The 13,334-nt window shown below is 42.2% G+C and overlaps 1 protein-coding gene across 2 annotated transcripts in view; it reads right to left on the reverse strand.

The window, feature by feature from the left end:
• Positions 1–8,911: 8,911 nt before the first annotated feature.
• Slc25a30 (solute carrier family 25 member 30) overlaps positions 8,912–13,334 on the reverse strand; it is a 28,083-nt gene continuing 23,660 nt past the window's right edge. Inside the window, exon 10 of one of the 2 annotated variants that reach the window (XM_070028438.1) lies at positions 8,912–12,147. In XM_070028438.1, the coding sequence (XP_069884539.1) occupies positions 12,106–12,147 (42 nt within the window). In that variant the 3' untranslated portion in view covers positions 8,912–12,105. The remainder of the gene's footprint in view (positions 12,148–13,334) is intronic. The other variant, XM_070028437.1, reaches the window with a different exon arrangement.

Raw genomic sequence — 13,334 nt, forward strand, 5'->3', positions numbered from 1 at the left:
AGAGTTCAGGCCCCGTGACTCACAAAAAAAAAAAAAAAAAAGATGCAGTTCATTACCACCCAGGCATAAAAAAAAAAAAAAAAAAAAAAAACTATTGAAAAAATGACTATTCATAAAGGAACTGAAGAAGCCATGCATGGTGGCTCATGCTTGTAATCCTAGAGCTATTGAGGAGGCTGAGATCCAAGGATTGACTTTCAAAGGCAGCCTGAACAGGAAAGATCATGAGACTCTTATCTCCAATTAACCACCAAAAATACAGAAGTGGAACTGTGGATCAAATGGTGGAGCACTAGCTTAAGCAAAAAAAAAAAAAAAAAAAAAAAAAATCCCAGGAACAGCACCTAGGCCCTCAAGCCCCAGGACTGGCATCAGAATAATAATAATAATAGTAATAATAAATTTTTAAAGATAAAGAAAGAAGAAATGGCAAGAGGCATTGCTCAAGTGGTAGAGCCCCTGACTAGCATGCTTAATATCCTGCATTCAAACCTCAGTACAAAGAAAAATAAAAAAGAGTCCATTGCCCAACAACGAAGTATTGTATGTTCTGCTTATATTACTGTATGGATTACATAGGCACAAAAGGATACTTTCAGAAGCGATAGAAATATTACCCTGATGTATACACTATATCAATACTGATCAAAGTGCACCTCATAAATATGTGTAGCATGCATACGCACACACAATAATTATTCCTCAGCAATTGAAGGAAGAAAATGTGTAAGTATTGACATAAAAGAAAATTTATTGTGTATTTCAAATTATATGCTCACTACATGCTGTGTGAAGCATGTTGCTTGCTTGGTTGTACCCTTGAAGACACTCAGATTCATTCCATCCATATCTAGCCATGACCAAGCAGGCCTAGGCATGGATGACATATCAGCCAGGGCACCAAGCACTCTGTTTCTGATGAGATTTCTCCTCCCCCTGCTTGAGGACTTTGAGGACACTTCTCCCATAGCAGTGCTCTCTGCATAGTATCCTGATGACTCCCATAGCAGCCTGGACTAGCCTGGTCCCACCTGGTTCCCTCTGCTGATATCTAGTGGGTTTTCTCTTCTGTCATGTCTTGAGCAGGAAACAAGGACTTCAAACCCCATCATCTCCCTCATCTATTAAATACAAAATTTAAATTGAAGTATGCACATTAAAGTAGGTAAAATAAAGAAGATGCAACTGTATATTAAAAAGGAAGTTGGTGAACAATGTAAATGTAATCACATTTTTTATTTTAAAAAGCCACCCCAAAGAAACGTCTCAAAGGATTCATAGCACATGGTTATCAGTAGTTATCTTCTAGCAGAGAAATTAGAAAACAGTGGGACAAAGTCATTTTAGGATGTGTATTTTAAAAGGAATTCCTTAGGAGAAGAACATGATACCTATGTGCATCTGACCATACAAAATAGTATTTATCAAAATTAACTCCAAGAAATAGAAACAAGAGGTTTGAGGGGTGTTGCTGTTTTTGTTTTCTTTTCATCTTGTTTTTCCATTTATTTGTGTTGGGGTGTATAGGGGGAGGCACAAAAATTTGGTGGGACAAAGGGTAAACAAATGCAGCAGTGATACACACTAGACAGTCAGTTGAAAATGAGCTATAAAACTTGAGGGAGGAATGGGAGGGGAAAACTTGGAGAGGGGGGAGCAGGGGTGACAGTGTCAAAAAAAAAAAATGTACTTGCTGGGCACCAGTGGCTCACGCCTGTAATCCTAGCTAGCTCGGGAGGCTGAGAGCTGAGGATCACAGTGCAAAGCCAGCCCAGGCAGGAAAGTCCCTGAGACTCTTTTTTTTCTTTTTTTTTTTTTTTAAATTATTTTCTTGTAAAGATGCTGTTCAGAAGAGTGACAGTTACATTAGTAAGGTAATGAGTACATTCCCTATTAAGCATTGTTACCCCCTCCTTTGTTTTTCTCTTACTATCCCTTTCCCGCCCCCCCACCGTAAGACTCTTATCATCAATAAAGCACTTGAAAACAGGAAGTGGCACTGTGGCTCAAGTGGTAGAGTGCTAGCCTCCAGCTAAAGAGCTGAGAGTCAAGCCGGGCGCTGGTGGCTCACGCCTGTAATCCTAGCTACTCAGGAGGCTGAGATCTGAGGATCGCCGTTCAAAGCCAGCTCGGGCAGGAGAGACCGTGAGACTCTTATCTCCAATAAACCACCAGAAAACCGGAAGTGGCGCTGTAGCTCAAGTGGTAGAGCGCTCGCCTTGAGCTGAAGAGCTGAAGGACAGTGCCCAGGCCCAGAGTTCAAGCCCCACGACCGACAAAAAAAAAAAAAAAAAGAGCTGAGAGTCAGTGCCCAGGTCCAGAATTCAAGTCCCACAACCGACAAAAAAAAAAAAGAAAAGAATGTACTTATTACCTGATTTATATAACTGTAATCCCTCTGCACATCACTTTTACAAATACAATTCAAAAATTTTAATGAAAAAAAATTTAAGAATTGCTTAAAAATCAATATTAGGTTGAAGATCAAAGTAAATTTTAGTTCCAATTCTGCTGAAAACTTGAATATGTCCTACAACCATACATATTTATGTCCACACTTAGTACCCTATTAACACTTACCTAAATGCACACAGTAAATTCCTGTGCTCTGAGTTGCCCCTTGGGGTGAGGGCTAGGCGGCAAACTGGTTGGCTCAGGGACACTAGGCATGAGTGGTCACTTGTCTATTCCACAGCCAGCATGCCTGGGCAGTGTGTGAGTATGGTCTTTATATTATGTGATTTCTGCCCTAGGAAATTATTTTAATCCACAAAGATCTACAAAATGTGCTTACATGCTATTGCTAGACTAGACTTGCATAAAAGGAGAAGCCAGGCATCAATTTCCATGCCTGAAATCTCAGCTAGATGTAAGAGGATGGATCCAAGGCCAAGATTGGAAAGTTAGCACAAGACCTTATCTGAAAAATAAAGCAAAAGAACTGAGGGGTGCTGAGGGGGATGGCTCAAAGTGATAAAAACACTTTATTAGTAAGGAGGAGGCAGCCTTGAGTTCAACCCCAGCACAGAAAAGAAAGGAAGGAAGTAGGACAGGAAGAGGAGGGAAGGGGAGAGGAGGGGAAGTGAGAAGTTGGGCTGGGGAGGGGAGGTAAGGGAAGATAATAAGGCTTAAGCAAACAAACTGGGTCAGTTCATTGAAGTCAGCTTTCCAGTGGCTTTGAGGAGTCTTTCAGAATGGTGAAGGAAAGAGGTTTCTTTCTTTTTTTTTTTTTTTGGGGGGGGGGGGGGGGTTGGTCGTAGGGCCTGAACTCTGAGCCTAGTTGCTGTCCTTCAGCTCTTCAGCTCAAGGCTAGCGCTCTACTTGAGCCAGAGTGCCAGTTCCAGCTTTTCTTCTTTTGCTTATGTGGTGCTAGAGAATCGAACCCAAGGCCTCATGCATGCAAGGCAAGTGCTCTACCACTGAGCCACCTTCCCAGCCCCAAGGGAAAGAGGTTTCTTAACAGTGCCATTTGCATTTCAGTTTCCGCAGCCTGGGATACATACAGTCATACTGACAGCAAGAAGAGAGAAAAGAGCTGACTGCACTGAGGAGTTCAGGGCCAGAGTCCCTATTCAGTGATTTCACTGATGCTGCCAGGGAGCAAAAGGGCTATGTGTGTAAGTCATTCATATGAACTAGTGCTAAATCTATTCTAACCTAATGTCTAAAACAGGATGCTTCTAACCCCACATACAAAAAGAAGGTTCCCCTCCCTCCCAGCAGGAACAGAGGAGGGGAGGTGTTTGTGGTCTCTAGGTGTACATAGGCCTTTTGGCCAACCACTGACTCCATGACTGCCCCAGATCCCTGAGCTCTCCCATGCAAGACCTGCCACCCTGCCCAGCATATCCTCACCTGGTTATGGTGAGGAGTGCAGGGCCAGGTTCACAGCACATGGGTAGCTAAACCTTGCCAGTGGCTACCATGGAAGGTTGGGTCCAGGCAGTCTTGGTCCAGGTGCCACCAGAGAACACAAATGGGCATGCCAGGCCCCTCCCCACCCAAGATCTATTTTCCTTTCTTTGGGTTTTTGTTTTTTTTTTTTTTTTTTGGTCAGTAGTGGAGCTTGAACTCTGGGCACTGTCCCTGAGCTCTTCAGCTCAAAGTGAGTGCTCTACCACTTGAGCCACTTCTGGTTTTCTGGGGGTAATTGTAGATAAGAGTCTTACAAACTTTCCTACCTGGGCTGGTTTTGAACTGCAATCCTCAGATCTCAGCCTCCTGAGTAGCTAGGATTACAGGTGTGAGCCACCAGCACCTGGCTCTTTTCCTTTTTTAATTCTAGTTGAGGGGTGCAGTTTGGATTTTTCAGGATTTTTCAGGCAAGTCCAGTGGCTCAGACAGTTCCCAACATTTGCCTGTCCCACAACCTACTGTCACCTCACCCAGTGCTGGTGAGGGTTTGTGAAGTTTCCCTTTAAAAGTAGAGACTCTTCATTTAGGGTCCTTGACTTTGCCCTCAGAATAAGAATTTCTGGATATCATAATGGTAAGAAAACTTGGAAAAGCTTTATTGATTAAGTGAGCGAACAGACAGACAAGCAGGAAGGCAGGGGCATACTCTAAACATAGTGTGGATGCTATCATAGGGAGAGAGAGACACCCTGGGCTCTTTGACATCAGGGTATTATATGATGACAGCAGGGTCTGACTTAAAGTCATGCAAAGATAGGTGTTTATCTTTGTTCCTAACACTCTTGGTGTTACACTGTTAGCACTTGGGCTCAGGATCTCTGAGACTGACCTGTAACTTTAACTATATGACCATTGTGTTTGGGCACCCCTTTTAGGAAAGAGTGTATTCTGTAATATATTTATCTTTTTTTTATTTATTTTTATTTTATTTTATTTGAGAACATACTGTACAGAGGGGTTACAATTACATGGGCAGGATAATGCATACATTTCTTACCAAGCATTGCAGCCTCCTCCTTTGTTTACCCTTCACCTCCCTTCCCAGCCTCCCCCCTCCCCCCCACCCAATCATACCCCCCTCCCCACCCCACACCGACATTGTAAAGCTGGTTTTGACATGACATTTTGTTATATTTATCTTTGATGTAGAATGCATCTGCCACACATGTTTATTCTTTGGGATGAGCATGTTGTATCCCGAAAAGCCATTTTTCCAAGTATTTGCATCTCCAGGGTACATGGCTTTTTTGTGTGTGATGCCTTTCTCAGATTTTAGAACACCCTGTTTGGAGCCAGCAGGCAAGGTCAGGTGGAGAAAACTGTCCTTGCTTTTCCCACCTTGTGTTGATACTGCATCTTATGAAGGAGTACAAGGGTTACAACGAAGGAGATAGTGCTATGTTTCTAAATATATTGTTTCTAAATTCCTGGCTGCCATTCACTTTATTTTCCCTAGACTATCCAGATGCATTTCCCCATAACATGACTTTAGTTCCTTAATTTTAAGGGAAGTTGATGGGTAAAGATCAGTCTCCTGCATTTGCTCTAAGCCAAGTTGTTGTTATTTGTGTTTGTTTTTTAATTCTTGGCTGCCGTTTACCAGGCCTCATTTCCCTTAATCTGTCCTGCCTCACTACCACCCAAGAATGGGCACCTTGGTGCCTTCCACACATGCTTGTGGGCAATTTAAACTCTGTCTCTGAGTGTGAAATGTGCATCAAATAAAGTAATCCCAGAACTTGCTTCATCAGGGGCTATGAGGTAAAATTAAGCATGTGAGGGCTTACAAACCTAAATTTCAATGACTGAAGATGGGAAAATGAGGGAGAAAAAGTAGAGATAGAAGGAGATAGAGAGGAAGAGAGAAAAAAGAAAAAAGAGAAACTCCAAGTCCTTTAGATTTGTCTCTTTTCTTTGGTCTTCCAAAGTTCCGAGGACTTCATTTCCATTGTACAAGATCTTTCAGAACCATATTGAGAATTTCCAAGGACAGCATGCTCAAGTGCTCCCCAACCATTTTTCCATGATATACCCAGAAGGATTCAGTCTACACAGCCATAGGTGTGCAGAGGTGTGGGGAGCGGGGGGGCGGGGGCGGGTGGGTGGGAGGGAAAGGGGTCCAAATAAGGAGCCAAGTATTGAGAACCCCTTGGGTGATTCTAAGTTTTCCTTCTCATATATCTCATAAAGAAACATTACCATGGGCCAGAGCCAGTAACAGTTATGGAAGGCCTCATCCAGCTCCTCCCTGAACCAGGGCATCTAGAAGCTTCCTTCCAGTAGTATTGGCAGTCATCTGACAAGTCATCTAACAAGTCATCTCAAAGTAGAAACAGCACAAATCACTGCTTCACATGTTCCTACATGAGGGCTCTGACCTTTTAAGAACAGAATTTAGAGCTGAAAGAAAATTTAATGGCCAGGCCAAACCTATCCTACAAACCAAAGATGTTGTGTTTCTCATTGTAAGAGCTTAGATATCCTGGCAGGAACCAGTGCTCTCTGTACTACTGTAGAATATCTCCAAGTTAAGTGATGATACACAAAGTTCTCTTAAAAATTGCAGCTCTAGGGGCTGGGAATGTGTCTTAATGGTAGAGTGCTTGCCTAGCATGCATGAAGCCCTGAGTTCTATTCCTCAGTACGATATAAACAGAAAAAGGTAGAAGTGGCACTGTGGCTCAAGTGATCGAGTGCTAGCCTTGAGCACAGAAAGGCTCAGGGACAGAGGCTAGGCCCTGAGTTCAAGCCCCAGAACTGGAAAAAGAAAATTGCAGATCTCAGCCAGATGCCAGTGCCTCATACAAGTAATCCAAACCTCTCAGGAAGGATGGTAGTTAGAAGCCAGCAGAAAAGTTTACAAGATTCTAATTTAATTTCTAATTAACCAGCAAAAATCTAGATTGGAGGTATGGCTCCATGGTAGGTGGAGCATCAGCCATGAGCAAGAGAACTGATGGAGAATATAAGATCCTGAGTTCAAGCCCTGGTTAAAAAAAAATGCTGATGCTCAATATTGACATGAATAATTACATTGCATTGCCTAAGTATGAACAAGAATAAAATTTTGCATAGGTTTATGATTATATAAAAGTAGATTTGCAAGTTACATGCCAACAGAAGTATAACATATAACAATGTAGTACCAGTAACATTGAAACAGATATTATTAATGAGATGGAAGACATTGTTTTGTTTTGCTGGAGGCAAATATAAAAATCACTGCAGGCAATATAAAGATGATCAGGGCCACAGCTACACAGTTTCTTTGGGGTTCAATGGGGTTAGGTCATCCTAGCCACATATTGGTCCTCTACCATTTGAATCATGCAGGAAGCATTTAATCCCAGTAGTTCATCTGCAGAACATTTATATATTAGAATAACCTATTCTTTTTCAGTAGCTTGAGTAAAAGTCTTATATGCGCCGGGCGCTGGTGGCTCACGCCTGTAATCCTAGCTACTCAGGAGGCTGAGATCTGAGGATCGCGGTTCAAAGCCAGCCCGGGCAGGAGAGACTGTGAGACTCCTATCTCCAATAAACCACCAGAAAACCGGAAGTGGCGCTGTAGCTCAAGTGGTAGAGCGCTAGCCTTGAGCTGAAGAGCTGAGGGACAGCGCCCAGGCCCAGAGTTCAAGCCCCATGACCGACAAAAAAAAAAAAAAAAAGTCTTACATGCATAAAGAAAAAGGGTAGAAGCTGAAATCCTAGGATAATCCTAAACTATTGTTACATTAGTGATCATGTAGTGTGTGTGTGTGTGTGTGTGTGTGTGTGTGTGTGTGTGTGTGCTTGCGCGTGTGGGTGCAAGCATGCCAGTACTGGAGCTAGAACTCAGAGCCTGGCACTGTCCCTGACCGTTTTGTACTGAAGACTAGTTCTCTATCACTTGTGACACAGTCTTACTTCTAGCTTTTTGCTGGTTAATTGGAGAGTCTCACAGACTTTCCTGCCCAGGCTGGCTTTGAACCGATATCCTCAGATCTCAGCCTCCTGAGTAGCTAGCATTACAAGCCATGAGCCACTGGTGCCTAGCTGCATTAACTGTAGTTTTAAGAGAAGACTAAGGAGAAGGATCAAAGAGTTGATATTGATCAAGATGCATTGTACTCATAATCTGACTTGTTGAATCAAAACCCTTCTGGTACAACTCAAGTAAAAAACCAGAAACAATAGATTGAAATGAAACACATTTAAAAACATTCTGACTCTAATTTGAGAACAGTGCACTGTCTCCTACTTTTGTTGCTGTAAAGGCACCAATGGTAACTTCTCTACTACCTGCTCCAGATGCCGGAACTTCCACATTCCAGTCATGCCTTTGCTTCTTTAGGCTCCTCACCTAGCAGTATCTTAGATTAAGTCCCTGGAAATAGAAAATGTCTTGGAATGTTCCAGGTCAGAAAGAGAAAGGGAAGGAGAAGGAGCCAGGGGTAACCAGTGGGGTAATCAGAGAGACTCACCTTACTCAGCTCTACAAGAACAGCCTGCTATTATTTCCAGAACTACTCTTGTGGATGCCCACCTACTTCACAGCTGTCCTTACATGGCTGACCAAGGATCCCAGCTATTGCCTCCATTTGGAAGGAGGACTGAAAGGACATGACACTTTACAGCACTGCCACCACTGCACTGGAGTTGTTAATGTGCTACCTTGCCAGTGTACTTCAGAGTCAAGTTCACAGGCCTCCACTGAGTGGCAGGGTATATGACAAAGTAGGGTGGGGGAGAGGGGGCTGGGGGTGGGATGGGGAAGGTGTCTCACTAGTACCAGGCAGTGAGGAAGATGATCTCACCAAGTTCTTTATGCATCCACCCAGCCTCTGGACTCTCTGGGTTTGCCTTTGTCTAAATGTCCCTATTATCTGGGGGGTGGGAAGGGGAGTATGTGCAGGGGGTGGGAGAGGGTTGAGGGGAAATAACCTTTAAGAGAACAGTGTCCAGATTGGAGTTGTGGCTCAATTGGTAGAGCACTAGCCAATGAGTAAAAGTATCAGGTACCAAGTTCAAATCCCAGTCTTCAACTAAAGAAAAGAAATAACCACAGTCATTTCATTTTTATATATTACTCCATTTTATTAAATAAATGAAATGAGGTTTACACTACATATTCCTACAATGCTTAAATAAAGAGCATAAAGTATAAAGGTTTATAAAGAAGGTATATTCTACATAACATAGACTACTTCTAGCACATGATTAAAGATGAATAGGAGCCACTCTTTAGTAGTACAGATCAGCAATGCTTAGCATCATGAGTTCACAAATCCATAAAGAAACCAAGAAGCAAAACATTTCCTTCAACTTAGTCATAAAAGTTAAAAAAAAAAACAAACACAAAACACTACTGGACATTGGTGACTCACCCCTGTAATCCTAGCTACTCAGATGGCTGAGATCAGAAAATCATAGCTCAAAGCCAGACCAGGAAAAAACGTCCATAAGACTCTTCATCTAAAATTAACCAGCTAAATGCTGGAAGTGAAACAGTGGCTCAAGTGTAGAGCACTAGCTTTGAGCAATAAAGCTTAAGAGAACAGTGTCCAGGCCCTGGGTTCAAGTCCCAGTGTCAGCACGCACATATACACAAAACAAAATAAAAACAAAAATAACAAAATTTAGAAATCCTTTAGTCATATTTGAGCACTGTCCAGAGGAAGAGAGGGCTATAACAATACCCAGGACAAAGAGGATCAAGTTTCCCAAATCCTTAAGTTATTTCCTGGTTAAAAATTTCAACCATTGCATTAATTCCAGGAAACAGAAAAAGCAGGTTAAGATCCTGTTCTATAAGGCACATAATAAATCTCTACCATATTTTTGTCTTAAAATTGCTGAAGTTTTCCAGTAAAGTTTTGAGTTTCTTTTTTGTCCATAATAAACTGGTAATTTGTCTGATATTTGCCCTTTATAACAGTCTTTGAAATGTATTTGTTTCTATTTCAGAAATTACATACTTGAAAAAAATAAAATATTTTCAACATTTTAGAAAAGTAGCTCAGATGAAACAACCTTTTAATTCAAAGAACTCAAAAGTGAAAGATTCTCAGCAGAAAGTCTATTGCTTAATGGAATGTTCTGATAAGAAAAAAAAATCTTTTTTAACATGTAGTTCAATGCCAGAGGCAAGGCCTGAATGAGCTCAGAGCCTCTACTGCCATCTAGTGTCTACACCACCAATAAGCTATCAATGATCCTTCTTTCTCTCTTTTGAATTTTTGTCTTAGTCTTTTGAAGACTCTGTCTTACTTGCGGAAGTAAAATTCTACTTCATAAGGTCCTTTTTCAAAGGAAGCATTAGTAAAGAAGACAAAGTGAAAATGACTTGGAGAAAAAATGAATGATTCCCCAAGAAAATCTATTCCTTTCTGTCCCAAGAAAGAAGCAGCCAGGGACATAGCACATAATGTAGAAGTAACCTGCCCTAGAGCTGGAGTTAGCGTGTGGTTCTCAAAGGCAGGCCTGGGGCTAGGAGGAAGTCAACAGTGCTTGCCTGCAGTGCATAAAGCACTGGGTTCCATCCCAGCACCACAATAATCAAAGAGCAGACTGGAAGGCATCCAAGTAAATCTAATCCATTTCCAGCCTTCTACAGGTAGAAAGCTCTTGGGGCTCTAAAAGTCATCTTTCATTTTAAAAATGTGAGGAAAACAAGAAAGAAGGAAAATGACAAGCAAGAAAAATGATTTGCCGTATCATTACAAGAAGGAAAAAAACATGTAACAGAAACTAGATAAAAAGATATCATTTGGGACTAGGGCTATAGCTTCAGTGGTGAAGAGCTTTCCTTATTTGAGGCCCTGATTTCAGTCCCCAGCCAGGAAGGAAGGAAGGAAGGAAGGAAGGAAGGAGGGAGGGAGGGAAAAGAAATTGTCTTTTTTAACCCTTAGGTACAATTAATATACACTAAAAGGAATGACAGGAAAATAAAAGAGATGTTGGGGATGGGTACCAGCTACAGGGGGAGGGTGACTGAGGATGGATACAGTAGAATATGCCTATATAAAAAACTAAACAGTGAAACCAGTTAAAATTGCTTTTAAGAAGGAGGTGTCTAAAAAGCCATAGAAGGTGTGAGGTTGATGGAGTCTACTGGAAGCATATATAGAAATGTCACAAGGAAACTTCCCTTCTATACAAATAATATATGCTAATACATTTCTTTTAAAGAAAAGAAAAGGTGGTGTGGCACTGGTGGTTCACAGCGCAATACTAGCTGATGAGGAGGCTGAGGTCTGTGGATCATGGTTCAAAGCCAGCCCAGGCAGGGAAATCCATGAGACTCTTATCTCCAATTAATCACCACAAAGCTGGAAATAGAGCTGTAGCTTAAGTAGTAGAGCACCAGCCTTGAACAAAAAGCTCAAGACCATGAGTTGAAGTCCATGCTAGCACAAAAAGAATTTTTAAAAGAATCACACAGCCAATTCCTAAAATTACCTGAGACAGAAGTCAAACAGCTTCAAACATCTTCCACCAACACACTCCAAACAACATACACTGGTAATTTTCAAAGCCAACACATCACACCACCCTGGATTAAGGTGTTAACATATTTTAACAATTCCTCACAAAGGTAAAGTCTTCAAAGGCTTAAAATCACTTATTATAAGTGAGAGATCCTGACAAAGTCGGAAATTTTAAAGCAGTGCAATACTCTGAGGATCTACTTCTAGCACTGTCTATACCTGGGGTTAAAAAGTCCAGGTCTTCACAGCCTGAAATATCTTCAGTCGACAAGCAGCAAGAGCTTCTCGCAGTTCAGAAACAGCAACATCCTCTCAGAAGCTGCATCACATGGTTTCCAGTGCTTTTTCAGAACAGTCAGAGAAAAGTAGCATCAGGAGCTCCTCTTCCAAAAGAAAAAACATACAGTGCCTGTATTCTTTTTTGCTGTTGTTGTTGCAAGTTTTCTATAACAAGAAATATGTACTTGTGTATATGATTGTGGGTATCAAAGGGCACTTCAATGGTAAGGACTGGTGTTTGGAGGTTACAATTCAGGCCATTAGCACTGGCGAAGAGCATTTGATGCTGACACACAGCAATCGAAAGAACCCAGTCTTCATCTGTGGCTCCCATCCCAGAGCTGTGATGAGCCAAGTGAGAAGCAGAGTGGAATACAGAAAGCTCAACTATTGCAGAAGTTTGCGCTTTGAGAAGGTAGTCTCAGGCAGCCTTGAACTTGTGTCACAAGTCCAGTTTCTTCAGCTGCTCATAAGTCACAAAGAACTGGAGTTATGGGTTAAGGCTGTCAAATGAACCCTTCATTAAGTGCGATCTTCTCAACTCCAAGAATAAAAGCAGGGGCTGGGAAGATGGCTCAGTGGTAGAGTGCTTGCCTTGCATGCATGAAACCCTGGGTTCAATTCCTCAGCACCACATAAGCAGAAAAAAGCCGGAAGTGGTTCTGTGGCTCAAGAGGTAGAGCACTAGCCTTGAGCTGAAGAGCTCAGGGATAGCGCCCAGGCCCAGAGTTCATGGAAGCAGACTATCAATTTGCAGACCTACATGGGCAGACCCATACCACAGACCTTATCAAACATAGAAGCCCCATCCTAAAACTCCTCAAGCTAACAACCCGTAAATGTGTCCAAGGTCAGTTTGGAACAGAAAGACCACAGCTGAGATCTGATTGGTTTCTGTGCCACTGCAACAAGTCTTAGAAAGCTTCCTTGGTAAGCCTTGCTTTGGAGGAAAAAACAGAGAAAGAGAAATAATCAAGCCAGGTGCTAGTGGCTCACACCTGCAATCCTAGCTACTCAGAGGAGATCTGAGGATTGCAGTTCAAAGCCAGCCCAGCAGGAAAGTCCATTGGGACTCTTAGCTCCAACTATCATAAAAGCTTGAAGTACAGCTGTGGCTAGCCTTGAGCAAAAGGGTCTCAGGGACAGTGCCCAGGTCCTGAATTCAAGCCTCTGTAACAGAGCACACACACACACACACACACACACACACACACACGCACACGCGCACACGCACACGCGCACATGCACACGCGCACACACCCACACCCACACACGCACACACACGCACACACACACACTAACATTCCTCTTCCTTAATTCTGCCTTTGCTGCCTCTGTCTTTCCAAGGAAGAGTTTAGGCCAGCCAAACACCCCCACAGCCAATTCCTGTGTGGTTATCTTCACACAGTCTCTACAGGAAATATTCTTGGGTCTTGTTATTAACCACATCCTTCCCCAGAGTAGCTAGAAATACCAATCCTTGTTGCTCTGAAATTATGAATACTTTTAGCTCTTCAGCAGGATCCAATGAGATATTTATTGCCTTATTACATTTCAATAACTATTTAATTATTATTATTATTAGTATTAGTATTATCTGGTAATACTGAGGTTTAATCTCAGAACCTCTCACTTGCTATAGTGGTATTCTACCACTTGAGCCATATATCC

The sequence above is a fragment of the Dipodomys merriami genome, unplaced genomic scaffold, assembly GCF_024711535.1.
Source record: "Dipodomys merriami isolate MVZ:Mamm:240054 unplaced genomic scaffold, mDipMer1.0.p SCAF_192, whole genome shotgun sequence".
Taxonomy (NCBI): Eukaryota; Metazoa; Chordata; class Mammalia; order Rodentia; family Heteromyidae; genus Dipodomys; species Dipodomys merriami.